The sequence below is a fragment of the Tachypleus tridentatus genome, chromosome 6, assembly GCF_004210375.1.
Source record: "Tachypleus tridentatus isolate NWPU-2018 chromosome 6, ASM421037v1, whole genome shotgun sequence".
NCBI lineage: Eukaryota > Metazoa > Arthropoda > Merostomata > Xiphosura > Limulidae > Tachypleus > Tachypleus tridentatus.
In genome coordinates, this window is record NC_134830.1 from 8,998,919 (window position 1) to 9,026,876 (window position 27,958).

At 31.9% G+C, this 27,958-nt stretch overlaps 1 protein-coding gene across 6 annotated transcripts; it reads right to left on the minus strand.

Moving 5' to 3' along the window:
* Positions 1–1,077: 1,077 nt before the first annotated feature.
* LOC143251905 (DEAD-box helicase Dbp80-like) lies at positions 1,078–25,255 on the minus strand. 6 transcript variants are annotated; one of them, XM_076503252.1, is made up of 12 exons: positions 24,699–25,155; positions 22,831–22,891; positions 22,352–22,461; positions 19,787–19,925; positions 18,896–18,988; positions 17,789–17,891; positions 15,187–15,301; positions 13,075–13,252; positions 9,521–9,758; positions 7,693–7,855; positions 3,955–4,146; positions 1,078–2,181 (listed from the first exon to the last, which is right to left on the minus strand). In XM_076503252.1, exons 3-12 carry the CDS (start codon positions 22,368–22,370, stop codon positions 2,117–2,119), a joined length of 1,305 nt encoding a protein of 434 aa, XP_076359367.1. In that variant the 5' UTR covers positions 22,371–22,461; positions 22,831–22,891; positions 24,699–25,155; the 3' UTR covers positions 1,078–2,116. The 6 variants fall into 6 exon arrangements, with proteins under 6 accessions (XP_076359367.1, XP_076359365.1, XP_076359364.1 ...); XM_076503250.1 differs by lacking the exon at positions 22,352–22,461 and having other exon boundaries at positions 1,633–2,181; positions 24,699–25,255; XM_076503249.1 differs by lacking the exon at positions 22,352–22,461 and having other exon boundaries at positions 1,857–2,181; positions 19,787–19,961; positions 24,699–24,924.
* Between the last annotated feature and the right edge of the window lie 2,703 nt (positions 25,256–27,958).

Here is a 27,958-nt window from a genome sequence, read left to right on the forward strand (position 1 = left end):
ATTACTCAAAAGGGATGACTTTATGTTCCCTTGTGTAAAGACATTACTCAAAAGGGATGACTTTATGTTCCCTTGTGTAAAGACATTACTCAAAAGGGATGACTTTATGTTCCCTTGTGTAAAGACATTACTCAAAGGGATGACTTTATGTTCCCTTGTGTAAAGACATTACTCATTAAAAGGGATGACTTTATGTTCCCTTGTGTAAAGACATTACTCAAAGGGATGACTTTATGTTCCCTTGTGTAAAGACATTACTCAAAGGGATGACTTTATGTTCCCTTGTGTAAAGACATTACTCAAAGGGATGACTTTATGTTCCCTTGTGTAAAGACATTACTCAAAGGGATGACTTTATGTTCCCTTGTGTAAAGACATTACTCAAAGGGATGACTTTATGTTCCCTTGTGTAAAGACATTACTCAAAGGGATGACTTTATGTTCCCTTGTGTAAAGACATTACTCAAAAGGGATGACTTTATGTTCCCTTGTGTAAAGACATTACTCAAAAGGGATGACTTTATGTTCCCTTGTGTAAAGACATTACTCAAAAGGGATGACTTTATGTTCCCTTGTGTAAAGACATTACTCAAAAGGGATGACTTTATGTTCCCTTGTGTAAAGACATTACTCAAAAGGGATGACTTTATGTTCCCTTGTGTAAAGACATTACTCAAAAGGGATGACTTTATGTTCCCTTGTGTAAAGACATTACTCAAAAGGGATGACTTTATGTTCCCTTGTGTAAAGACATTACTCAAAAGGGATGACTTTATGTTCCCTTGTGTAAAGACATTACTCAAAAGGGATGACTTTATGTTCCCTTGTGTAAAGACATTACTCAAAAGGGATGACTTTATGTTCCCTTGTAGTTAAGGTTTCTTAATATCTTCATCTTACTACAGTTGGCCTGATGATGAGCTTGGAAAAACATAATCCAGATTCAAAAGTATTATGCAGAAGACAGATGAACTTCAGTTGGAACATTTGTTTTATTCACTCACTTCTATAACAGTCTGCATTTAACATCCTACACACAATTTTGTGTCTTCAAAATAAATTATACAAATAGTATGAAGATATTTTTTTTTTATTTTATAGATGTCTAAAGAAATATTTTGATATATACAATAATTTGTCAAATATATAAGAAAACTGCTACAAGTTCTTAAAGTAGGATAAGAACTTAAAATCAGTGTTAACATTCTTATGTGAAGAAACTGTTGCAGAGTCAGACATTTTTTTTGTAATATTATTATTATTAAAATTAATACAATTCTGAAATTTTGTGAAAATTAAACAAAACTTGAAATCAGCTCAATGTAGAAGTTCAACCTATCATAGGTTTTATCATAACACATCAAGCACTTTGTAGGTTTTTACCATTAATTGACACCACAGTTTTATTCAGATACATAAACTAAAGTGTAATGCAAGAAACACTAATCAGATGAATCGATTCAACAAGTATGATAATTTTTTTTTTAAATGATCAAGAGAATCTTTATCTGCAAGAGAAAAAGTTAATTCACTCTAAATGTTGGACTTCATGAAATGGTTACTTTACCACACAAAAGCACCAGAGGGCAGTACAAATACACCCTCAATACAACTAGTTCAGGAATGAAATTCGATAACTCAAAATTTATTTGACAATACTGAAAATTAAAAAAAAGAAAAAAGCATATATTTCAAAGCTGTATAATATTTAATATATATTATTATAGCTACTCAGGGAAACAACAAATGTATGTGCATTAGGTAATTCACAAGCTGAACTAATATCACCAACACCCATGTTCAATGTCTTAAGAATATTCATTAGTACGAGCCAGATAGATCTGAAAGATTTCACTATTATTGCACATTCTCATCTTCCAGGATGAAAAAGTAAAATTTGATCTTTATTAAATTACTGTGTAAAAGTAAAAAATAAGCAATTTATTTACAAGCATCGAAAGATTTGGTCAAAAATAAAAAAAACAATTTATGTGGGCACACATTTTCTTCTGGTAATTCTTTGTAGTTATTCCTTACAGAAATGTAATCATACCATTCTGCGTTTACTTACAGAAATGTAATCATACCATTCTGCGTTTACTTTAAAACATAAGATTCAGTTCTTGTTCAACTTTTCTAACTCATCAACATCTTCCGCATCCAACCTCAGTATCTTAAGTCCTAAAAACAAATATTAAAACCAAATAGGAAACTTCAGTCAACTGAACTGATGCATGTCAAGTACCACAAGTCTCATTTTATTGGGTATTAAAAGAATAGAAAATGGCAGGAGTCTTGGTCTTCCATTAAGTATGTAAAATAATATGGAATATATTGGACTACACTAAATATACAGCAAATATTGTAATAAAGACCTTTTTCTAACGATTTGATTGAGGTTTCAAACAAAATTTGATATTGTGTGCAATATTTAAAATTTATTTCTGTTTTGGGACTTTACAGTAGCATTTTGAATTTCTGTAATGCAGACATTTAGTCCACTTTGCAGACAAGCACTTTTAAAGAAACATAGCTTATCTAAAGAAACCCACAACTAAAATTCTTTTTTTAAAACACTATACTAATTTCATTAAGGTTGGTACAGGAACTTGGATTTTTCTCAAAAACTAAAAGCCATGAAAACAATTCAAAAACTCTCCTTGCAGTAATGAATATATCAAGCATTCTGCAGTATTTGAATTATACACAAAGGTGTACTTGTCGACGTGCATGTTGGTTTATATTTTTCCAGTAAGCTAAATGAAAGTTATTGTATTTTATTTTAATGTTTTAGAAGGACACAAGGTGAAATAAACAAAATTCCTTTACAATATGATGGCATGTTCTTTGTTGGTGCATCTACTATTATTTTGTAGTGGAAAATATAAAAAACAACTTGGTCTCAGTTTTATGTGGTAGAAAAAAAACGAAAAAACAAAACAGGTGTTTCACTTGTTAATGTTTGTGTTGATTACATAACACACATTTTGTTTGTGTTCTGAAGAGTTTAATAATTTTACAGTTTGTTTTGCAAAATAAAAAGCTACACCATGGACTACTTGTACCATGCCTCAATTTTTATATCATGTAATCTTTGAAGCTTACTACTAGGGACTTCTTTATTTTAAAAGTGTCCATTTGTTTACTGCATATCACTACTTTTTATATGGGGGTCATCTAGAAGATTCATCATGAACATATTGCTTCAACTGTATATAAACAGGACTCATCTAGCAGGAACATCATTAACAAATTTCTTCAAGTATTTATTCAAATGTCTTGAAGTCTTCTCACCCGGGATAAACTGAATAAAGATAATTGGACATGAAGTGCAACAGATGCAAGACTGTACTACTTGACCTTATTTTATACTTTAAGTACCAAGAAGTTAAGGCAAATGACGTAATGCTGATAAACTATATTAACCTTTTTCCATATTGACAGAGTAGAAATATGTAAAAAAAACTACAAGGCAATTAATCTTGTTTGTTTTGACAGTAAACGTTGCTGGAGTGAAAGTGTAATAGTGTGGAGGCATTAGATCCTCTGATCACTTTAGAAGGTCTTAACCTAATAACACCATGGTGCAAAACTGGTTTGAAGAGTATGACAGTGACTTATTGGTGTCCACAAATCAACAGATCCCAGTTTGACTGAGAATCTACTAGACCTCTGTGTGTAGTAGAATCTACAATAGCCCAAATTGACTTAGCATTGTTACTAATGTTAATCCAATTCTATGTTAACACGATAATTCATCATATTCAGTTGTTCTACTTGTTCAAATGGATGAATTAACTGTTAATGTAGTAAATGTTAATCTTTCCAAGTCATATCTCATAAATGCAACATACACTTTCCTAATTGTTCTGATGTTTGCATCAAGAAAACCGTTGTGGATCAAACATATCAAGTATGTTGAAATTATACCTCATAAATGGAATATGCACTTACCAAAATGATCCTCAATCTGTTTCAGGAACATGATTGTACGTGGGCCATCAACTATGTTAATAGCAAGCCCAATTTTTCCAAAACGTCCAGCTCGACCAATTCGATGAAGGTACGTCTCACAGTCAGCCTTTCCTTTCTGGTCAACAGGAAGATCAAAATTCACCACTACAGACACCTGCTCAACATCAATGCCTGTAACAGCAGTGTAATAAAAACAAATTCAATTACAAACAGAAGAGATATTTATGAAACATACCAAAGGGTACTTCAAATCAAGCATTAAGTTTACCCTTTGAGAATAATGTATACAAGAAAAACACTACTTGTTAAATAAAAACAAAATAATTTGCTCCAATTTTCTGCACAATGGTTATTAAATAATTTTAAGTTCTGATTTGATCTCAAGTTACTGACATCCACAATACACATTCATTGTTTGTCTTTACATAAATCTATAAATTCTGGCCATCAGAAATAAGAAATGTTTATAGTCCTATAGCTAGAGACCAATATGATGTAAGAAGCAAACATAAATGTTTTTTTTAAATGATATTCTTCTGATGAAACTTTCCAATCTTAGTGTAATCTACACATATAATGAATAATTTTGTGTTGAATGAAAGTTGTTTATTTCTTCAAATTCAGCGACTTGTTTTTAATTTTGAAAAAACCCAACAAAAATTATATTTACTGCGTCAGTAATTGGTATTTACAATTTTAACATACACTTTTAATTTTGCTGAAGTCTTAAGAACTGCCACAAGTAGAAGATAAAAATCTGATGAAGAAGAAACCACACTACTGTATAAATAATGGGAGACAAATGCCTTCAGTGTAGTCTACTTGTCAAAACTTAGGATTTCCTCCAACAGCCAATGAAGATGAGATGCGAGGGAAAAGATGAAGTATCACATCTGATGAGAAGACATCTGGATCAAATTCCAGGAGGAAGAACAAGCCAACAAATTAAAAATTGAATCTAATTGGTGAGAGTAGAAGGGGAAAGATCCCAAATAAAGAAAAACTGTAAAGGGATAAAGAGCCAGGTGCCATGTAAGGAAGTCATGAGGCAATATAACACAAAGTACAAACCAAACACAGATGTTCATTCACATTAGAATGAAGGTAGAGATGAGAAATAGATGGAAGGTAAATACGTGAAAAAGAAAATCTACCCTCCCTAGCCACCAAGGTCTTTCAGAGGAAGGAATGGTCCAAATAAAGGAGAAGATAAGTAGGGTGGTAGGTGGTAAAGTGTGAATGAAACATCAATTGCAACAAATAAGACCTTTAAATGTCTACATGATAAGAGAAGGAAATGTATTTTAAGGGAAAGGTGAAATGGAGAACACAAATAAAAGTGGTTCAAATGGAAACAGAGTGAGGTAATGAAAGACCACATTAATATTCTAGTCCAGAAGAATAGGCTGTCTGGAAGGAGTGCATTAACATAAGGAAATGGGAAGCAAAACCTAGATGATATCAGGAAAAATACAAGTTATGGGACAAGACAGCCTAATAACTCTGGAGCAAGAAGACAAGAGACCCTCAGTCAAAAGGTCATGTGAGAAACTGACCATAATAGATCACTTTCCATTTGCACTGATACACCTTCATTGAAGAAGGACATATGGAACAAGAAGAAAAGAAAGTTACCTAATGAGAGAAATTTGATCTTCTTCCCAATGACCAGATAAAAGCCAGATGTCAAGTTGAAGGATGTGAATGACTGGAGGTAAAACCAGTGACTGAGGTTGATGAAGAAGGAAGGGAGACAAAGGAAGAGGTACTGGAGGGAAAAGTTGCAGTTGTCGTAATTGTAAAAATTATGAATGAGCTCACCAACAAGGAGCAATTATCAAGAGTGTTAACAACCAGCCCAAGCCTCAGTAATATCATTATCAGGCCCACCTTTCTTTCCATTTATTAACTTTTTCTGATTTTTCTTTCTCTGACAATGAAAGAGAGCCTGAGAATGAGGTACTTGGGACTGAAAGAGGGGATAATTTATAATACATATATATGGAAAAAACTGTACCAATTGCAAAGCCACCAGAAAATGAAGGGATCTAAAGACCACTCCATTGGATATATTTGGTCAGGGCAGGAAGGATGATCAGCTATGAGACTTACAGTACCTGGAAAATGACATGCAATGAGATGACTGTTGGATGTGTTGGCTCAATATAGTAGATCCAACGTTCAAAAAACAGAATTCTCGACAGGATGCCCCCCTTGATGATTGATATTGTCTACTACTGGAGAATTACCAGAATCAATCATCTCCAGACAATGTCTGAACAGGAAAAATGTGATTCAAAGCCTGATGGGTTGCAAGAAATTCAAAGGATGTTGATATGAAAAAACCTTTTGTGTAAACACCAATGACTTGAAACCTCCTGGTGATTTAACCATACACTTCAGTCCTGCTGGGATTCATCTATAAAAAGATGTGAATCTGAACAAGGAAACAGGCCGCCTGCAAAGATACGAGACTTGCCTAACCACCGATGCATATGGTCCATCAGGGTAAGAGGAAGTACAATTGTAGCTGACAAAGCATCCTGAGCAAGGTTCCTAGATTGTGAAGAGCCCACTGATTTCACATGCATACAACCTGCTATATCAATGAAGACCATATCTCCAAAAGCATTAGAATCCTCCATACAGAAAATTAATAAGCTGAGAAGACATGGCAAATTAATAATTCTACAGAATAAAGTCAAAGAGGAAAAGTTTTGGCCAAACTAAAATAAGTGGTGAAAACAAAACAGAAAATCTAATGGATAAGATATTTAGTAGATAAGAGAAAGGACTTCCCCAATCTGATTAATAAGTTATCCTGAGCAATTACTAGAAGGGGCTTATGAATACGACTGACCAATTTCAGTATGGAATGACCCAGAAGTCAGTTATTCATACAAATGTTGGAATCGCAACCCAAGAGCATGAAGATGGTGAGCAAAAGCTATAAATCACCCTTCAAAAAACAAATGGTGGAAACAAAAAGTTAGGACACTAAATTAATAAATAACCTGACTATGAATGAACCAAACATATGGACAAGACAGAGATGATATAGAGATGTGGAAATAATCACTGGTGACACTCAATTTGATCATTCCTAAGCCTGTAGAAAAGGCTTACCTTGGGGTAAAAGGGGGTAAAATGTAATATACCTAAGAAGTGAAATCGAGAAAGACCATATTAGAACTAACTGACTCCTCAGGCAGAGCAGGAAAAGGCACAGAAAAATCAGGAAAAGGAAATAAATGATTCAAGTTCTTATCTGGATGAACGTGGTCAGTTTGTGTGAGAGCAAGTTAGGCAAGGTACAGAGACAGAGGTTGACTCAAGTAACATTCAATCTCTCAGCGAATAAATGCAGATAAATGACAAGTTTCATATCTAACATTAACTAATAAACCAAAATAAGACTAAAAATGGAAAAGAAAAGAACTCATTGAGAACTCAGTCAATTCTAATTAAATAATTTGGAAATATTCCAATCATACAATAAGACTAATACTCACTAAAGTATGGATACAATTAAAAGTTATTTTTCTTATTCCACTGTGTCTATGTATATTATATAAAGTTTTCCCAAGTGTAGTTCAAGTATGAAATTACACTTAGTAACAGATTGACTACAGAGTTTTTAGTAACATCTGATAGTTTATTTCATACAATACCTCTTAAAGCTAGACAGCTATTTCTATTATTCTGAATGCAGCCCACCTCTGGCACAAACATTAGTGGTAATGAGGACTTTTTCTTTGCCATCTCTGAACCTGTTCAAAACAGCTATCCTCTGAGAAACAAACATATCACCAGAGATTAAAGCTACTGCATGTCCTTCTTTGACAAGTTTCTCTGATAACCAAGATGCAGTTTTTTTAGTCTGTAAAACAAACATTATACCCAGGCTAAAATAAAACAAAGAAAAACTTTTGTTGTGCTACAGAAAATAAATGATTGTGTTGAAATAGTGTTTTTTTTTAAACTATTAACAGTTTAGTTTTTTTAAGGGATCTTATTAGTTGTCTTACGTTCCCTTCTTCCAATTGTTACTTTGCAATGTCAAAACTTTAGAATAAGTTGTTACATAAATTGTTACCAATACCTGATCAGCAATTGTTATACAAACATAATACTTAATTGTATACTATGAATGAACTAATGAGAATTATCATCACATTTTCATGAAGCACAAGTTATAGTCACAAATAAAATAGTGAAGATCACCAAACCATTTTCATAAACTATAAATGAGTGCAACATTTCATATTTGTATATTGGTAAGAACTTTTAGTTAAAAGTTTTGTAGTTTCACCCGTGCATGTAACAATATAGTTTATATCTTAACAATAAAGGAATTTTTTACAATAAAATAAAAGGAATTAATACTTTAATAAATGACAAATAACCTAAATAAGCTGCTTATTACTGGATTTACTCTCATTTACTAATATTTAATGGAAATACCAATGAATTTAAGAAAGCAAAATAGGTTATTATAAATGAGATAAGCTTTAAAACAAGAAAACAAACTAATGGAAGAAGCACTTGAAATCTGTAATAACTAATTAGCACAGGAAAACTTAGTTTATTATCATAATGATCCAGTGTATGCCTTGAATCCATATAAAAACACAATTAATTTAATGGTAAATACAAACTGGTGGTTTTTCTACTAGTTATAATGTTACCAGATCATAAGCACATCACACACACACACACACACACACAGTAGGAACATGGGGAAATGAAATTATATATACATTTTTTCCCTTCAATGAAAAATTTAAATCTGACCTTTTAAATGGTAACAATATACTTGAATCACAACAAATGATATTTATTAAATAATGTTGTAGGGAATTTCTGGGCAGTATATTGGATTAATGCCACAGAAGAAAAGTACATGTTCTTAACTAATGCACTAGATTTTCAAAAGGTTAAACATTATGGTAAAAATTCTTTGATTACAACATTTTAAATAAAATATCCACAAATTCTATAGGTGTCAGTCTAATGGTACTTCAAATGAAACGTTTGTGTAACTAATTACAGAAGTTAATGAAACACTCAGTACCTATTTATGAGAAATGTTAATATTTATATTCTCAAAACGAACTTGCAACTTGATATAAAACTGTATAGATGGAGAGAAATAGAAATTACATTTAACTTAATCGTTATGATTGAAGTTATTTAAAAAAACAAGCCTTACATCACTAGTTCTTGTATTTTATTTCTTGTTCTTTAACTAATACTTTGAGAATTTTGTTGGAGTACCAATATTTACAATACTCACTTATTAAAAGCAATGTTTTACCAAGATACAGTGGCCTACTATGTATCAAATACAGGATAAAATACTATAACACATTAGTTACAAAAATTAATATAAAAACTGGAGAATTTATTAACAACAGAGACTGTATCTCAGAGACTTTTTAAGTGATTACAGAAACCTTTTGTTCAAGAAACTGTGTTCATGTTGAGAAGGATACCTTTTACTACTTGTACATATTTCAAAGTGATTGATATTCATAATGTTTACCTGGCAAAAAATAATGGCTTGTCCAACAGATATCACTCCATAAATATTAGAAATAGCAGAAAACTTTTCATCTATATTTTTACAGACAACATAAAACTGTTTTATGTTGTCTAGGCTCTCCTCTTCTTTTCTTAGTCTGATGACGACAGGATTGGGAACAATTATCTCGGCAAAATCCATAACTTCTTGGTTATAAGTAGCTGAAAACAGCATCATCTGACACTCTTTGGAAAGTTTTCTGTAACATAATTAACATAATAGTTACTTTAAAACTACATTACCTAACAGCTATAAAATGGTAAAAATGTTCAAAATTTTTATGTCACTTAAAAACTCAAATTTTACTGAAGGACAAGAAATAAAGTACTATGTTAAAACATTATTTATACAAACAATTTATTATTATGTTTTCAAACAATTTACAAACACAATGAAAACATTCTATCATGAAACTTTCATAAATACAAATAACTAATTCCACATAAACAGGTCTTAATATACTGGTAACAAATATGAACAAATTTATTTCACTAGTGTTACAGCTATTATATTGCCAAAGAATATCAGTAACAAGTTATTTTCCACACCAAGACACTACAGATGATGGTCATAAAGCCAAGAAGTGGGCCTCATAGTTTTTGCTTACTTTTGCAATATCTAGTCATAGTGATTACCAAAAAACAGGCTTTCAAGGGCCTAATTTGACCTATTAACTGCTTATTAGTAACAGCTGCCATTAAGCACAAGTTAGAATATTTTACTAGAATGAGCTCTTGTACTATAAAATTAAATTAAATTTTATTATTCAACTAGTTAACTTTTAACAATTGTTTAGTTTGACAAATAAACTACATTATACCATTCCATAACTAGACACTGGGTTCATAATTATTGGAATTTAGTCAGCAAAAAATATACGTCCAGCAATTTAACGCTGTCTCAGTCATTATTTGCTTGGGCATCATGGTGAACAGGAAACAACTGTCCAGGGATTTAAAAAAACTAATTATTGTAAAATACAAGTCTCGTGTGTCTCTTTCCGGTGTTGCTACACAACTTAATGTGCCGAAATCTACTGTTCAAAGCATAATTGCCAAGTTTAAGCTTACAAGATCAACTGTTAACCTCCCTTGTTCTGGATGCCCTCCCAAAATTCCAGAGAGAACCAAAAGGAAGGTTATCAGAGAAGTTAGTAGGAACCCTCGTTTAACACGCAATGACATACAGAAACTGGGATTGAAGTAAGCACCTCTACAGTTATGAACATGTTACGCTCTTCTGGGTTAAAAGCATGCCGCCCTCTTAGAACTCCATATTTAAAGCCTGTTCATTTAGAAGCACAATTGAGGTATGCAAGAAAACACATAGATAAACTCTTTACCTGTGGACTTACAATGCTAAAAACTGGTTTTCGATACCCATGGTGGGCAAAGCACAGATAGCCCATTGTGTAGCTTTGTGCTTAATTCATAACACAAACAAATAACCAAATATAGGAGGAGCAGAATGTGTGAAAAACACTGATATTCCCATAAAAATTTTGTTTAGTTTGGTGAATAAATTACATTATACCATTCCACAACTAGACACTGGGTTCATAATTATTGGAATATAGTCAGCAAAAAATGTACTTCCAGCAATTTAGCACAGTCTCCATCATTATCTGCTTAGTCATCATGGCGAACAGGAAACAACTGTCCAGTGATTTAAAAAAAATCGAATTACTGTAAGATACAAGTCTCATGTGTCTTTCTGGTATTGCTACACAACTTAAATGTGCTGAAATCTACTGTTCAAAGCATAATTGCCAAGTTTAAGCTTACAAGATCAACTGCTAACCTGGAGTAGCCATTGCAGTCACCCGATCTCAACCCAATTGAAAACGTTTGGCATGAGTTGAAGACCAGGATTCATCAGCGTCATCCGAAAAACTTGCAAGGGTTGGAGGCCTTCCGTAGAAGAAGAAGAAAATACCAGTCAAGTACTGTCAAAAGATCATGGAGGGCTATGAGGAGAGATTGTGCCAAGTAATTCACCTGAAAGGGTACACAACTGACCATTAAAGTAGACGCACAAACACTTTCTGCCCCTCCTGTGTTTGGTTATTTGTCTATAAACAGTTTACTTATCGTTCAATTTAGATAAAAATTTATGTAGATGTGTGTTAGTATAATATTTATAATATACTATACTTTCATTATCCTAATCATGATACTTTTTAAGTTAGGACGAAAAAACTACTCACAACGCAGAGTTACGAACACTTTCCGTCGTAGCTGTACACATCGTGACATTGTTTGTCAGCTCTCTTCTGGTTAATCATCCAATATACAGCAAACCTGTTACTGCCTTAAATACTTTCAATTACATTTAACATAACTAGAGTACCAAAGCAATAATAATGTACCATTTACATTTTTATGCAGCCACTTGGAAATAAGAACAGCTGTGAACTACCTTTGTTTACCGATTTATACAGAAGCAGAGGTAAATCTTGGTTTAGTTTGTTTTGAATTTCGCACAAAGCTACACGAGGGCTATCTGTGATAGCCGTCCCTAATTTAGCAATATAAGACTAGAGGGAAGGCAGCTAGTCATCAACATCCATCGCCAACTTTTGGGCTACTCTTTTACCAACAAGTAGTGGGATTGACTGTCACATTATATCACCCCCATGGCTTAAAGGGTGAGCATGTTTGGAGTGACATGGATTTGAACCTGTGACCCTCGAATTACAAATTGAGTGCCTTAACCACCTGGCCATGGTGGGCCCATAGGAGACTATTAAATTGGTTGTACAATAAAAAATTAGATGTACCCATGATGAAAAAAAAAAAAAATATGTGGGGAAGAGGTCTAGGAAGTTAGTATGTTTTGAGGTGTTCTACAACAAAATATGACACTACCTGCAACTTAAAAAAACAAATTTAACTAACATTTTACCTCAACATGCAGAAATAAAAATTTTTAAATACTCTAATTCTAAAAAAAAAAAAAAAAAACTCATTTTTTTTTACTTTTTATTTCATAAATATGAATTACTGATCAATGCTACAAAATTAAATGTAATTGTCACAAAATTCAAATGTAGAAGTTTGAAGTCATACACGACAACTTCATGTACTTCACGGGTCAAATGAATTGTCAAAATTACTTTCTCCCTAGCCTTCAACTTGAACAATCTGTTTAAATAGGCAATATGTTACAAAGAAAATACTTGGAAGTGAAAAGGAGCATCCCATTGGTCAAAGTTGTATACATATATAGACTATTACATCAGCCAATGAAAATTATGATAAACACACACGACTTATAGTATAATGCTGACACTGCATTCAAGCAATGAACTGGTTTGGAGAGCAAACATGAAAGTACTGGAACAGTTTTCTAACAGGTTACTCTTGCTATAGAAGTACCTACAGTTGGTACTTCTACTAAAGACTTGTTATATCAAAGAAATGACACTACTTCTGCTGAAGACATGTCACAACGAAGAGATGGCACTACTTACATTAAAGACTTGTTGTACAAACAATTTTTTCAGAAATACCTACTTGTGAACCCTTATACACTGATCATGGTGGCCCTGGATAGCAATCATCACATCAGCTTCATCTAACACGTAAACGTTGATATTCTGAACATCAAACAGTTTGTATCTTAATGACCAGTCCATCACTTTACCTGGTGTTCCTATTATCACTTGTTCTGTAATCTTCCTTCCTCTGGGGACTGTACAGAGATAAGTTTTTGTCAAAATCCCACTGTCTATACATACCGATAACTTGCGATATTTTTAAATACATTCTTTAGTTTATCGATACAAAATGAAACCTAGTAGCTATTACAAATTTTGTACAATATAATTTATCAAATCCAGTTTTTCTAAATTCCCACAAAGTGACAAGAAAGAACAAAACCAAACAACACCCTAATTATTTTATACATGTCTATATGTCAAAAATTCAACACAGCTTCCATTTCTTTAAACTAAGAGTTAAAAAAGTTTGGTGTTTTTTTGTTTTGTTTTAATAGAAATTGCTATTAGCTCTAGAAAACATTTAGGTATGTATAAACAATTTTTGTAACTGTGAATGAAGTAAATTATTTAAATATTGTTGAAAGTCACTACTTACGAATTACTACAATCGACATTTCATCAGAAATGCAATTTTTCAAAACCATATGACAATATTAACGCTAAAATATCTTAAAAGCTCACTCTTGTATAATACTATTTTTGTTTAAATAGTTAAGTATCAACTACATGACACAAGATAGCTTGATGCACCTATAAAACAGTTTGTGTTCAAGTATTTGGTTCAACTATGCTGACAATACCTTTGCAATATGGTCATGCACGCTACAGACAAAATTAAAAAAAACTCACCTGAACACAGGAACATGCCTGATAACACAAGCTGATTAGCAGTCAAAACACAGAATAAAAACCAAACATGAACAATAAGAAAGTTGTATACCCTCACCCTCCTGCTATTTTGAGATTAAGTGTTTATATTGAATAACATCAATTTTACCTTCAAAAACTAAATCTTTCTCAGATCCTGAACCATCAACAATGCAGATCAATATTTGTACTGTGATTAGAAGTCTTAACATATCCATAATATTTGGTACAAATTTCATCACATGCTCTACATCCCCATTTTAAAAAATGCTTAAAAGTGATCAAGAATCCAAATATAAAATTGGATCTGGGCCAAATTTTGGGAGAACTGTCCCATACTGGTTATCCATCTTACGTAAACATTTTGTGTACATTGGTCTATTAGTTTGAGATGCGTGTAAAAACAGACAAAATACACCTATGGACCTGATGGCAATACCCTCACATCCTTACCTTCTAGGGACAAGGGTAATTAGTATCTAATTATTAAAAAAGTTATTTATCAGTTTGACTTAAATAATTGTATTCTACTAACCAAGACAAAGATATATAAAAGGCCTTATGAAGAAACTACAAAAAATAACAGCACTATTGTGCAATTTTTTATTGTTTTTATGCACACAGTAGAAATAGAAATGTGATGCACTGAATTCTGTGACAGTAATATTGTGCCTTCACTCATATATCCTTTTATGTCTGTTAATATTCTTAAAATGCATTAGACTTAGAAACCTGTCACTAATACTGTCATTTATAAGTTCTACCAGAAGATATAATAATTTCCAATAAAAATGACAGCTAATAATGATAACTAGTCTTAATTATGAGTGACAGTCAAACCTACTACCATCTTAGTTTTAGTTACATGGAGTATGTTCGTCTTAAGTTACATTAAGCATTCCACGACTTAAACAAAGTAGAAAGCCATCTAAACTGAGAGTTCAAGTCACCTTTTATAATTATCACATACAGTTTTTAAATTAATATACTTAACTTTAAACTGCTGTGTAGCACTTCGTGAACATGAACACTAGCATTATTCTCAGAATACGTCCAACAAAAAGTTATTTATATTCAAAAACTTCTTACTTCAAAACAACTTAATTTTATTTGTATTGTATTCCACTTGCCAATTTTGAATGTGAATAAAAAACATTATTCTCAAACCTCAAAACAACTGTTACTTTATCTACAAAGAGATACAGGGATGTTACTGGAAGTTCAAGTATGTAACATAACCAGAAGAAGATAAACTTACTTCTTTCTCCTTTGACAGCTAAGCAGAATTTAATATCCTGGCAATACTGTCCCATCTGTTTAGCGACACTGGCTGTTTGTGTAGCTAATTCATATGTTGGCGAGAGAATGAGCACCTTAAAAAAAGAAAAATAATGATTAATGGTCACACCCTAAAAACACTAAACTTGGACATAAGTTTGTTTTTAAATAAAGGATTCAAATGACAGCCCAACTTGGTTTTAAAACTCTCAACCAGTGAAATTTTCATTACTAATGTACTACTTCTGTATCCAAGTATGAAGAGTATAATAAGTACAATTAGCTCTGAACTTGTTGAAAACTTCTTGGTGTCAAGTTTACAAAAGGAGCAACACACAATCTGTTTTACCTTAACAGGTATTTCAATTTTAACCACTTGACCCCAAACTTGAAACAAAACTCAGAGCAAAATGTAACCAAGGTGTTAAGAGACTTGTATTTTTCTTTATCCCACTTAAGGTCTAGTGATAACTCGATCAGATAATGGTATTAAGTATATTTAATAAAGCAAATGTTATTACTGACAATATGCTAACTCAAAATATGGCAAACAAAAGGCAAATCAAAACTGTGAGACCACAAGGCGAAGCCTTGGGGGCTAAACAGTTTGCAGGAGTGGGAAGCAATTGATCCAAATATTTTCAATAAGAATTACATACTTATCATAGTTACATTTATACATGCAAGTATAAACATCTATGGCCTCATCTTTATCAAACCTTTGTTTTGCTTTTAAAACTAAGAATAATTCAAACAGACAAGAAAAGCACTCTTCATTAACTAAGTCAAATATTCTCAGTATTCTACTTAGATCTTCTACACAACAGCAAGGTGTTACTTTGATACACACTTCAGGCTTCCTTTGTAACAGCTTTTAATTGTCTTGTTTCGATTACTAAATTTGAAATAAATTTAATTTATTTTTTTAGCATGAATTTAATATCAATAACAGAGGTGCTTAAAGTAAAGGAGATTCATTATGGCCTCAATCACATCCCAGAAGAAAAAAAAGGAAAGAGAGATCCAGAGGTGGTTTATGTTAGAGATATCTCATTCATTCACGTATTTCAGTTTAGTGGTACTAATGTTACATAAACATCACAGAAGGAAGATAAGACAATGACTTAAGTTTAAAAAATTAATTTTCTTTTTTTTTTTAACTCTGACAATATTAGTGTGGTTTACGTTTCAAAAATTGGGAAGCAGATATTTTGATAACCCAAAATCTTGAGACATTACAAAGAGCATAAAGTTTTCTACAAAGTGGCAAAAATAAAAATAAGTTCAATTTAAACATAAGCCTTCTTGTTTATTGGCAATCAGAAATCCTCAGGACCATTGTTCGTGCATAAGAAGTCTAGTCGGTTGCCAAAAATTAAACAAAGCACACAGTAAAACCACTAATAAATTTTATAATACAACTGTATGTATTACCATCCATTATCTGAAGTTGTCTTGCTTAATTACCATAACTTGTGTTATGGAAACTTTAAACTTTTCTGTGGTGTACAAGGGCAATTTTGTTTTAAGATTTTTGTGCTGAAGAAAGGGAATAAAAACAGGATACATTTCCTTTTTTTAAGTACACTTTGGTCTAGCATCACCCACAATTAGCTGGTTCAATTACCATAATCGTTTTTGCAAGGTAAATGTTCAACAGTGTATGTGGGACATTCTTTAGAATTTTTATACACCTTTGGCTTGTAGAAACGAGAGTTGATTGGCTCAATTACCATAATTTATTTTATGTAACCTAAGCCAATTATTACTTAACATTTCCAGTATGCAGTTACCATCTAATAAAGTTATTAGGGATCTAATAATAATAATAATAATAATAATAACAACAACAAAAAAACATAAGAAGCAGAAAACTATTTTTCTTAGCCTATTCTGATGTCTCTCCATGCAACACCAAGGATAAAAACAAAATTGGTGTCCCAAAAAACTATATATAAAAAAAAAACAACAACAACACAAATATAAAGAACTATAAATCTGAACTGAATTCTAGACTTATTGGTACAGACTACATAAACCTCCAAACCAACACCTTCTGTGCTTCATTCAGGTAGAAAGAAAAACACCAGGTGTCCTGATAAATTATTCAATTAAACAAGTATGGTAGAAAGCTAAGACAGTTATCACATATACATTACCAAACAATCGAAGAACCTAATGACTTATGAATAAAAACAACGATAAATAACTAATAAAAAGAAATAACGTATTATAATTTAACCATAAATTAATTTACAATTAAATAAAAAAACTGATATATTTGCAGTATTAAGCCTGATAAAACATGACAGGAGTCACAAGCTCTCATGCATTTCAGAGACAAGTTAATTTTAAGAGGTATCGTACAGTTTAACCTGCAATTAGTGTTGACTAGTACACAATTCCAGCCTGAATTTTTATCAGCCTTAACTTTTATTTTAAAGTTTCAAAATGTCAAAGATATTATCTTACTTCTTTGTCTAAAGTTTCACTTGCACCTTTGCTAATTTTATAATGTTTTCAGATCTATTATTACTGTTTAATTAAAATTAATATAAAAACAAAGTACCTCCTTAACAAACCTGAGGAAAAGGCTTAGATGGGTCAACTCGACTAAGACTAGCTAGAATGAAAGCAGCAGTTTTTCCTGTGCCATTCTGTGATTGAGCAATCATATTCTGGGGTCTGTCAAGAGAACAAATACATGAGAAAGATTTTATGAACCCAGCTGTTTTTAAAATGTTTGAAAAGTTAGCATTTCCGTCAAAAAGAAAATGAAATTTTCAAATCTATTTACATTTTCGTTTGACAGAGTACTTCAATAAAATATAGGCTTTAGAATGTTTAACCAAGTTACTTACTATAAAATCCAATAATAAATAAAATTTATACAAATAAAAAAACCAGTAAATCAGCAAAACATTTGAATGACAAAACACTTTACTGAATGAACACAATTTCTAAGTGCTCTGTCCATAATTATAGTTTTGAAATATGGTAAGAACAACTTTTTATAATTCTTATTAGTTTTATTATTCGGTAGATGAGTTCATTACTTACAACCTGGGTATTTCATATACTTTAAGTAATACACAAAAGATTATTGTAGATCTTTTACATTCATATTGTACAATTTTATTATTCAGTTGTGTTTCATAACTAAGCCCTAATATGAAGTGCATATTTATTTGTGAAAATATTAACCCTAATTAGTCATCAATGACGAGTTTTTGGTGGAATCATTTGCTGTTTGCTTTAACAATTTGCATGGAAAGAGACAATGGGCTACATGTATATAGCCATCCTGTAGCTGCCAGACAACAAGGGAGAAACTCAACACCACCGACCACAAAAGTAGCTCCAAGAATACGCACACAGCTGCACTGTGAATCATGTTGTTGTGGCAACAGACCTCAAACCATGATTCCCCACATTCACAATCTGACTACTAACAACCAGGCCATGCTCAGCCTAGTAATTACATTACATTACCAATATATCTCAAAACATGCATACTATCCTTTTTAGAAAAATATCACGATATCTTATTTCACTTACATCACAAAGATATTTTGAATACTGAAGAATAAAGAAATGTATATTTCCTAACACAAAATAGTTCTTTGCCTCAGAGGATTAGACTAGAGCAAAAAATTACTATCTAAAGATTATATAATACTGTGACTTACGGATCTGCCAACAGAGCTGGTAGAGCCGTTCCTTGGATTTTGGAAGGAAAATTAAAGCCCATAGCATAAACACCTTTTAACAGATCATTATTTCTGGAAATACAAGTACATAATGCATAATTTACAACTGGCTCATTTGGTCTCTGTACAATATGTTATTCCATAAAACTGGTATAGTTAATTTAAATTATGCCTAAAGTACCTTTTTGTTTGTTTTTCTTCACTTGTTAACTTATGCACATAATCCCACACGTTTTCAGGCTTTAGAATTCATACAAAATATTCAAATTAGATAAAACAATTTGAATGAAACGTGCAAGAATGAAGGTTGTGGTGGTTGTTAGTTTTACAAATAGGTTATGAGATGTTGGAAAATTATTGCCATACTAAATAAAATTCATAAGCATATCAAAACTGAATCCAGAACTAGAAGGGTATTAAATGTGATGCAGAGGTCTTGGGTTGTGCTAAACTTTCTTCTGAGTACTAATAATAATTTCAAACAAATACTATTGGGATAATGATAATTCTTTGGATAATAGACAATTATAACTAAAATTAATCTAGAGAAATAAGTTGAAAGCAATTTTATCTCGGTGATGCATTGAAATCAATCAGTTCCGTGGGAGGGGAGATAAAATACTTTGAAGCATGTATGAAACATTTTGCATATAGAGGGCAGCACCAAATGAGAATAGATATAATGTGAGCAGAAGCAGTGTTGGAAGCAGTTTCATCTCAACAAGCTTAGCATATATTTGAATTCTGACACCAAAGAAATACAACAGTGAACTTTATAAATTAATTACACATTTTCAAACACAAGTTAATAAAATTAAAGTCACATGCGTAATTAATTATATACTGTTATCTATCCAACTTAATACTTACATATTTAACTGTTCAAACGACTTTACAGAATACAAAGGGGAATTTGGGTCCTTCTGTTGAACTTCCACATCATGAGAGCTTTGAACCAATCTCTTACGAAGAATCTTCTTCATGAGCGATACTTCAGCTGCAGAAATTTCTATCAAGGAATTCAAAAAGTATTTCCAGCTATAAACTAAAGTAACAGAAAGAATTTTTTTTCAACTGTAATATTTTATTATATTTGCAAAATAATTTATATCCTTAAATATTGTCAAGTAAAATACATTAACCTGCAAACACCAATTAAAGTTATGGATACAAATTTAATGAAGTGATTATTCTGAATTAAACAATGTATAAGCGACATTTATTCACCCAAAAAGAAATGCGAAGCATTTATATGGTTCAATAATATCTTAAATGAGCAATGCCTTTATTAGCTTTGTATAAAAACTTTTCCCTTAATGGGAATGTTAATATAGAAACTATCTTTAAAACAATCATGAGCAACAAGACAAATGTAAAAGCTCTATAACCACACTATTTTAGAGAAGTTAAGATTTATATTCACAACTCTGAATCAGCATTACAGGCTTGGTAATGAACCTTAAGAAGAATAAACAGGTTCCTCAGCATATAGTTTAGGTTTGTGGAAACTTCTACGTTGTGCTTCAAGTAGCAGAGAGAACAAATATCTTTTAAAAACGGTGCAAGATCAACTGTTCGGTTGAGTGTTTTAGTATACACCTACACAATTGACTATCTGCTCTTTGTCCACAACAGTGATTATAGCTAATATTTAAAGTAGATATGCCATACACTTTTGATACATACTATTTCCCAAAGTTTTAAGTTTCTCTATCTGTCTTCTCAACTCTATTTAGAACAATTACTTCCTCCAATTCATGAATTCTACTAATGAACCAAACATCTTCAGTACTAACATCTTTAAATGCAAGTCCAGAGTTCCCAAACAGGACTCATTCAATGCACCCATCACACCATACAAACAATGAGCATTCAGAATCTACATTAGTCTTAATTATTGTGGTCTGGAAATAAATAATCAGCCCAAGTAGCCTATTGACAACACTTAACATTAATTAAATGTATTACACAACCTCACCTTTAATTTGTATTGAGTATAACAGTATTAGAAAGTTTTACCTTTAATTATATATTTTATGATTTAAATTATTAAGTAAACTTAGTTAAACATTTCTTTGTTTCAAACTACTAATTAAACCCAACCCCTCAGGTCTCATCTAATTTGAGATACTTCTTGTAATTGAAGTTTTATAGTTTAACTTATGAGTAATAATTCATGAAAACTAAAAGCCTTACCAGACTAAATCCTGATATTCCAGATGGGTAAAAGGGCAGTGGGTGTTTTGTTACTAACTGTATAGTTAACAGGTACACAATGATGCAACTTTTACAAATCTTTCATATCTGCAGTTTAGTTAAGACAATAACGAATCAATGACATGTGATAATAACCATAAGTATATTTGTTTGTTTGTTTTTGAATTTTGCACAAAGCTACTCGAGTGCTATCTGTGCTAGCCATCCCTAATTTAGTAGTGTAAGACTAAAGGGAAGGCAGCTAGTCATCACCACCCACTGCCAACTCTTGGGCTACTCTTTTACCAACAAATAGCGAGATTGACCGTCACATTATAATGCTCCCACGGCTGAAAGGACGAGCACGTTTGGCACGACAGGGATACAAACCTGCGGCTCTCAGATTACGAGTCACACTCCTTAACACACTTGGCCATGCCGGGCCTCCTTAAGTATAAACTTTCATAATGATTAATGCAAGCTATATAGGTTCCCTATGAAACATTAGGTCACGAGTTAAGCGAAATCAACATTGGTTAATTATTTTAACTACTTGTTATAAAATTCTAGTTACTTTTCCTCCGAGTCTTATTATAATTCTAAAGATTAACATGTATGCTTAAGGACTGCTACTTATGGATTAATTTCATGTATTACTTCTAGTTCCTCAATGCATGGTTGTTAAAATATTACAGAACTTTATACATCTCAGTACAGTACTTTATTTAACTTTAGTGTCAACATTTTTACTGTTTATTGTATTAATCACCTGAATCAACATTAGTTTCCTTTTATTATCTCTAACATTCTACTACTTAGTTCTATAACTAAACATCTATAGTAGTTGTTTGTCTCAGAAGTCAAGATAATTCCATTAGTCACAAACAGGTTATGGATGAAAACGACAGATGTCTAATGAAGGTCCTCCACACTGTCGTAACCTCAGGCCTATTTTCAAGATCAGAAATTTACTAATTTGTGCAAATGTTGACATATGACAATAACATGTACATTAGCAAAAAAATGTGTGAAAGTTCTATGAACTGTACTGTGTGTCATGGTCCAGCAAGGTAATAAATTATGTGAAGCTAAGCCATTTGTAATATTAGGTTGAGGAATAATTCGCGAGCGTTTTTAAATAATTTCATTCAAGCATTACATGCAAGACTATACAATACTTCAATGCATGAACACATTACACCCAAAACATTTATTATGATACTTTATTTCATGTTATACCTAGGTATATAGTATGCATTGTTGTAAACGAAATTGCAAGAAATTAAATGCGAAAAGCAGATGGTGTCGAAAATGCTCGATTTTGTCCACTTGACATTCCATTTAATGACCTGAAAATGAAAGCAAAAATTAAAGACATGAAAATCAAACACACCATCTATTAGAGCAAAAAATTATCTACCAAATGGCATGAAATATTTTGCGAAAGCGTTTCATTTATGAATATTTTTTTTAACTTGAAAAAACGCTCACGAATTATTCCTCAACCTAATACTTCCGAATTAAAATATTTTTGGAAGAATGACTCCACTCCAATACCCAATGATGTTCTTAGTACCCAAGCTGCCTCTCCCAAATTAAAACTCCTAGAAACACCCTTGGTACAGTGTAATACAAAACACTTAAACAAACTGGTATTTTGTCTACAGAAAACTGATAGCAGAACAACAATAGATTCAGAGATCAAATCCTGAACCAACCTGGTTCTTCAGTATCTCCTGATCCATCAGTTGCACTTGAAGACAGTTTTATATCTTTATCCTAAGTGAGAAACAACATATAAATATTGTATAAATGTACTTGTTCCAAAAAACGTTTGTTATCAAAATCTATATTCATAAAAGAGTAACTGTTCTTTACCTCTACATTAGAAAAGCTAACTATGTCACAGTTTTTTCCAATCCACTGTTCTGCCACCCAAGATGTAACAGACAGTTTAGCTTATCAAGTAACATTCAAAACAATTCAGAGACTTTTTCACAAACCTAAAACTCACCAAGTATCTGTTGAAGTTTAGGGGACAAATAAGGATGTATGGGGGGGGGGGGAGAGCAAAGATGGCTGATAATCATAAAAAAACAACTTTTTTGAAAAAGTTGCAATCCAATAAAAGAAATTAGTACAAACAGTAGACAAAATACATAACTGGGAGAAAGGAAATGCCACACAGAAATACAATAGGAAGTTAAAAACAAATTACTGACATAAGTAATCTCCCAGAGTAATGTACATTGTGTAAAAAAAAATAAACCAACAATAACAGACAGCTTCTATGCCCAATTGTTATACAATTATAGTTCTTTTACACTACTGTTGTACTTAAGTTTGACCTGCTAGCACTACATGTATTTCACTCCATAATACATAATTGTAAAGCAATTGAAATTAAAATGTCATTAATCATATATGTTAACACTATTTTATATCAATCAAATGCAAAACTATGAGTTAACATTAACTTACACTTTATCTATGTATGTGGAAAATAACATTAAAAATTTCAAAAATACTATTAGGATATATTTTTAAATTTCTTTACTTTTATGTATTAAATTCACTCATAAAGCACAAGGTTAAAGGAATATCAGAAATTTTAATTTGGTTCCAAGATGGTTATAGTAAAATACAAATACGTATCTCCTTGATGGTGAAGATATATTTTAACAGTTGTGAACAAAATGAGATATCATATTACTGTCATCAGCCATTCTTCCAGAATGGCTAATCTTAAAAAGTTAAGTTGTTGAAATAAATAACTAACAATAAAAAACCCAGCATACACATCTAGGCTGCAGGAATTGTTTAAAATATTTAGGTTTAATTACTGACAGAAGATTCCATTACCCTTTTATTAACAAAATTTCAAAAGTTAACAAGATTGTAATTTTCTAGTTTATTCCTTCCTTTTTTTTTTTTAAATTTTAAAATAAATTTTCCAGTCACTAAAATTTCCTCAGAGGCTGAAGGACAAAAAAATATTAATACTGTTTTTGTTGGATACATGTGTATGTATAAATGAATAACTGTTTATTTAAAATAATTATTCCAAAGTTCTTTTATATTAGAGTACCATTTAACTTAATGTCCATTTGGTTTCAAGCACACATATGGAATATACAACTTTACAAAATTACATGAAGAAAATCTTTATAAAATAAGCCTCTAATACGTCTTGATATGACAGTTTGTTTGTGAAACAAGTTCAAAAAGTATGCTTTGTCAAAATATTACAAACAAGAAGAACTTTCTCCGTTACAAACATTCCTTACAAACTACAGCCATTTGAGAGCTATTGGTTCAGTCATACTCTTTCCTTTATCAGTGTAATATTTCATTTACAGTACATAAACAGAGATTTAACTGTTAAGTTAATAATATGTTATATTACATAATAAAATGGTAGTATTAACAAGATACATTTAAATATCTAGTTGAAAAAAATTCAAACAGCATAAAAACAATAAATATTAAAATATATATACACTGATCATAAATATTAACTTACGAACACCTAAAGTTATGTTTTTGCTACCTACTCCCGATATATGCACTTTCGTTTTTTACTTACCTTCGAGTTCATGAAAAGATTTTTTTCTTGCTCAGCTGCAGATTTGGCCCAATTTTCTTCAGAAACAGATGTCATTTTCTTTCCTCAAGACACCTACCAAAGTTTTGTACTAGGTCCGATAGAATCTAACATTTTCATAACAAGTCATTTCTATTATAATATATAACACACTTTTCAAAATCTGTTTGAATTTCAACAGAAAAATCCAACGTAATTTGTTATTGCGAGGACAGACAGTTATACCAAAAATGGAAATACGAATTCCTCTACCATATCAATAACCAAACACATTTATTTAAATATGAGCTAACTCTGTAACAACTGCAATTTGCTCTAAACACGTCCGGTCATAATCTTTCAAAAAAAAAAATAAATGAATAAGAAAGAAATAAAATTATGGTGAATATACAAAGCACTGAAATTTTACTACATAACGTCAGCGATGTCGAGAAAACCCACTAGTAGAGAAAAATATATATGTAAAAACGTCAGGTTCACGATGACCCAAGAAGACCAGAATGTCATTCACTCCTCTAAATCAAACATTTTCTCAACCCAACCGAGCCGCTTATATATATATATTTCACTGCATAACATCATTCACGTGACTGTTGATAAAAAAAATATGGACCTTCGCCATTTTAACAGTTGTACAGGTAAATCTTAACTAGTGGTGATAACTTTTGTTTTTGAACTTATATCTTACGTTCATATGTAAAATTAAACACGTTGTTATCTTCGTTTTAAGTACTTTCTTTCAATTGTAAGCTTTCGATCCTCTTACAGTAGCCTTGTAATAACATAGCCTTGCGTAATAACATAGGAAGTAATAAAACATTGAAAACAGTTCGTGTATATTTATAACTTACAGTAATAGAACAATGGCCTTACTGCTGCTTTATGCAACGCATTACACCCGAAATTTATTCTTGTGACGTAAAAAATTGCCATAAATTAATGCCGTAACTAATATCTTCCACTCAGGAGTATTCTTAGAAATTTCCAGAATACGTGTGCCATCCACGACGTTTGACCATTTTAACACATAAAATACATTTATAATAATTTTCGAGTGTGCACTAGAAAGGGGTGTCCAAGCTCTTCATGGAGATTATTATGAAAATATATATATAATACTATTTTACTACTAATATTTTACTACGTAAAATATTTTCTCAACCCAAACGAGCCGTTTTGGGATATATATTTCTCTACAAGTGGGTTTTCTCGACATCACTGATTATGAAAATATATGTTTTAATTTTATGTATTATGGAACTCTTTCTATCCTGTCCGTTCATGTTTATTTTTCCTCAGTTTTAATTTCTTTGGACCTCTAACGGGTAGAAAAATTGCTTTTTTTAGTTATTTCATCATAATTACTCTGTCACATGCTTACCCGCATATATAAATGCGGTGCTTTATTTTAAAATATAAAGAGTGAAACGTAACAAAGGCATCATGAAAACTGTTCAAACTTATTAAAAACGAATCTTTGAAATCACATAAAAGCTGTGAACTATTTGTTATATTTGTGAGAGAAGTGAACCCCTGATTTTAGCGTTGTAAGTCCGTAGACATACCGCTGTACTAGCGGGGGTAATATGAAAAGAGAAAGTGTAAATAGTATTAACTATTTTATGTACAAAGTGTTAAAACAGCACGATAGCGCTCATTATTTCTGAGTTCGTTACTTTGTGAAATGAAAATTATTTAGACTTGACAAGTAACTAAATGCGATTAAAGAGAATAATTCGTGTTTTTCTATTTCCAGAGGTTGCTTATTTAGGTTACTAAATCGAATTATACGATGTGAAAGTTAAAGTCAGACCCTCGCAAATGTTCAGGTTGGCCTGGGCTACTTCTATTTTCTTAGCTCCTGACTATAATTATTCCATGTGGTCTAGTGATTAGGATACCTAGCTTTCACCTAGGAGGCCCGGGTTTAATTCGCAGGATGGGAACATTTTTCAGGCCTGGCATGGCTAGATGTTTAAGACACTCGACTTGTAATCCTAGGGTAGTGAGTTCGAACCCCCGTCGCACCAAAAATACTCGCCCTTTCAGCCGTGGGGCCGTTATAATATTACGGTCAATCCTCCTATTCGTTGGTAAAATTGTGGCCCAAGAGTTGGCGGTGGGTGGTGATGACTAGCTGCCCTCTCTAGAGGTTGGAGAAACTATAAGAAAATGTAGAAATACCGAATAACACCAAAATTGTATATTTTTACGTTGTAGTCTTTTCATCAGTATACCTTTTAACAAACGTAAACAAACTGTTAGTGATTTAATGGCTAAAGAAAAAAATAAATCCTGTTCAAGCCCAAGAAGCAAAAACAATAATAGCTATTTGCTTAGATCAGAATTTAAAATTTAACGACCAGTTATACAAAAAGAATGACGAGTTAGTTATAGGTACCTTCTTTCCCTCCTTTACTTGCAGAAGTTTTCATGTATAATTTACAGGAGAAATTGTTTAATACAAAAAATGATATAAAACATATTAAATATTGGTACAGATATTCTGATGATGTGATTTGTCTCTAGTCAGAATTCAAACGTCAATTTGAAAAATATTATTATTTTTTTTAAATTTGCAAAAACAAATTATTACATTTTACTATAGAAATCGGTGATGTCCCCCACTTTTACAGCGGTAAGTCTACGGATTTACAACGCTAAAATCAGGGGTTCGATTTCTCTCGGTGGACTCAGCAGATAGCTCAATGTAGCTTTGCTATAAGAAACACACACACACAATTGGTGAAAACGGAAACGTTAACTTTTGAGGTCACTACCAATTCTTTGTTTAATTGTTTAAACATATATAAACCTGTTACAAAACATTTCAGTCTGTAGTATTTGGCACCTTACCAACGAAAGTGGGTTTTCTTATGGTCCTCCTATTTTATCCCACAACAAAATCCAACAGGGTATTGGATATATACATTTCTGCCTCCCTGAAAATGGCCGTTAAATTTCTAAACGCCAACATACTTAAAAGCTAAAAGTAATTCTAAAAAAATAAATAAATATAAAAACATCAATTTAATGATCTTATCAAAAATATTTTTCCTTATGTCAGAAACAAGTATATTTCTGTTTAACCTGATCTGGTGTGCTTGGTCTAACTTCTCATAGGCTGGTAAGTTCAACTTCCGGAGTTACAACATATTCAACGAATTTCATTGCTAAAGCCCGGCATGGTCACGTGTATTAAGGCGTTCGACTCGTAATCTGAGGGTCGCAGGTTCGAATCC

What these genes read in the sequence shown, in the direction of transcription:
- LOC143251905 (XM_076503249.1), bottom strand. Translation starts at nt 24,773, where the DNA reads ATGACATCTGTTTCTGAAGAAAATTGGGCCAAATCTGCAGCTGAGCAA. An exon ending in ATCTTTTCATGAACTCGAAG is followed by an intron (nt 22,892 to 24,698) that starts GTAAGTAAAAAA and finishes TTTCTCACTTAG; the next exon opens with GATAAAGATATAAAACTGTC. An exon ending in CATCTAAGCCTTTTCCTCAG is followed by an intron (nt 15,302 to 17,788) that starts GTTTGTTAAGGA and finishes TCTTTTTTTAAG; the next exon opens with GTGCTCATTCTCTCGCCAAC.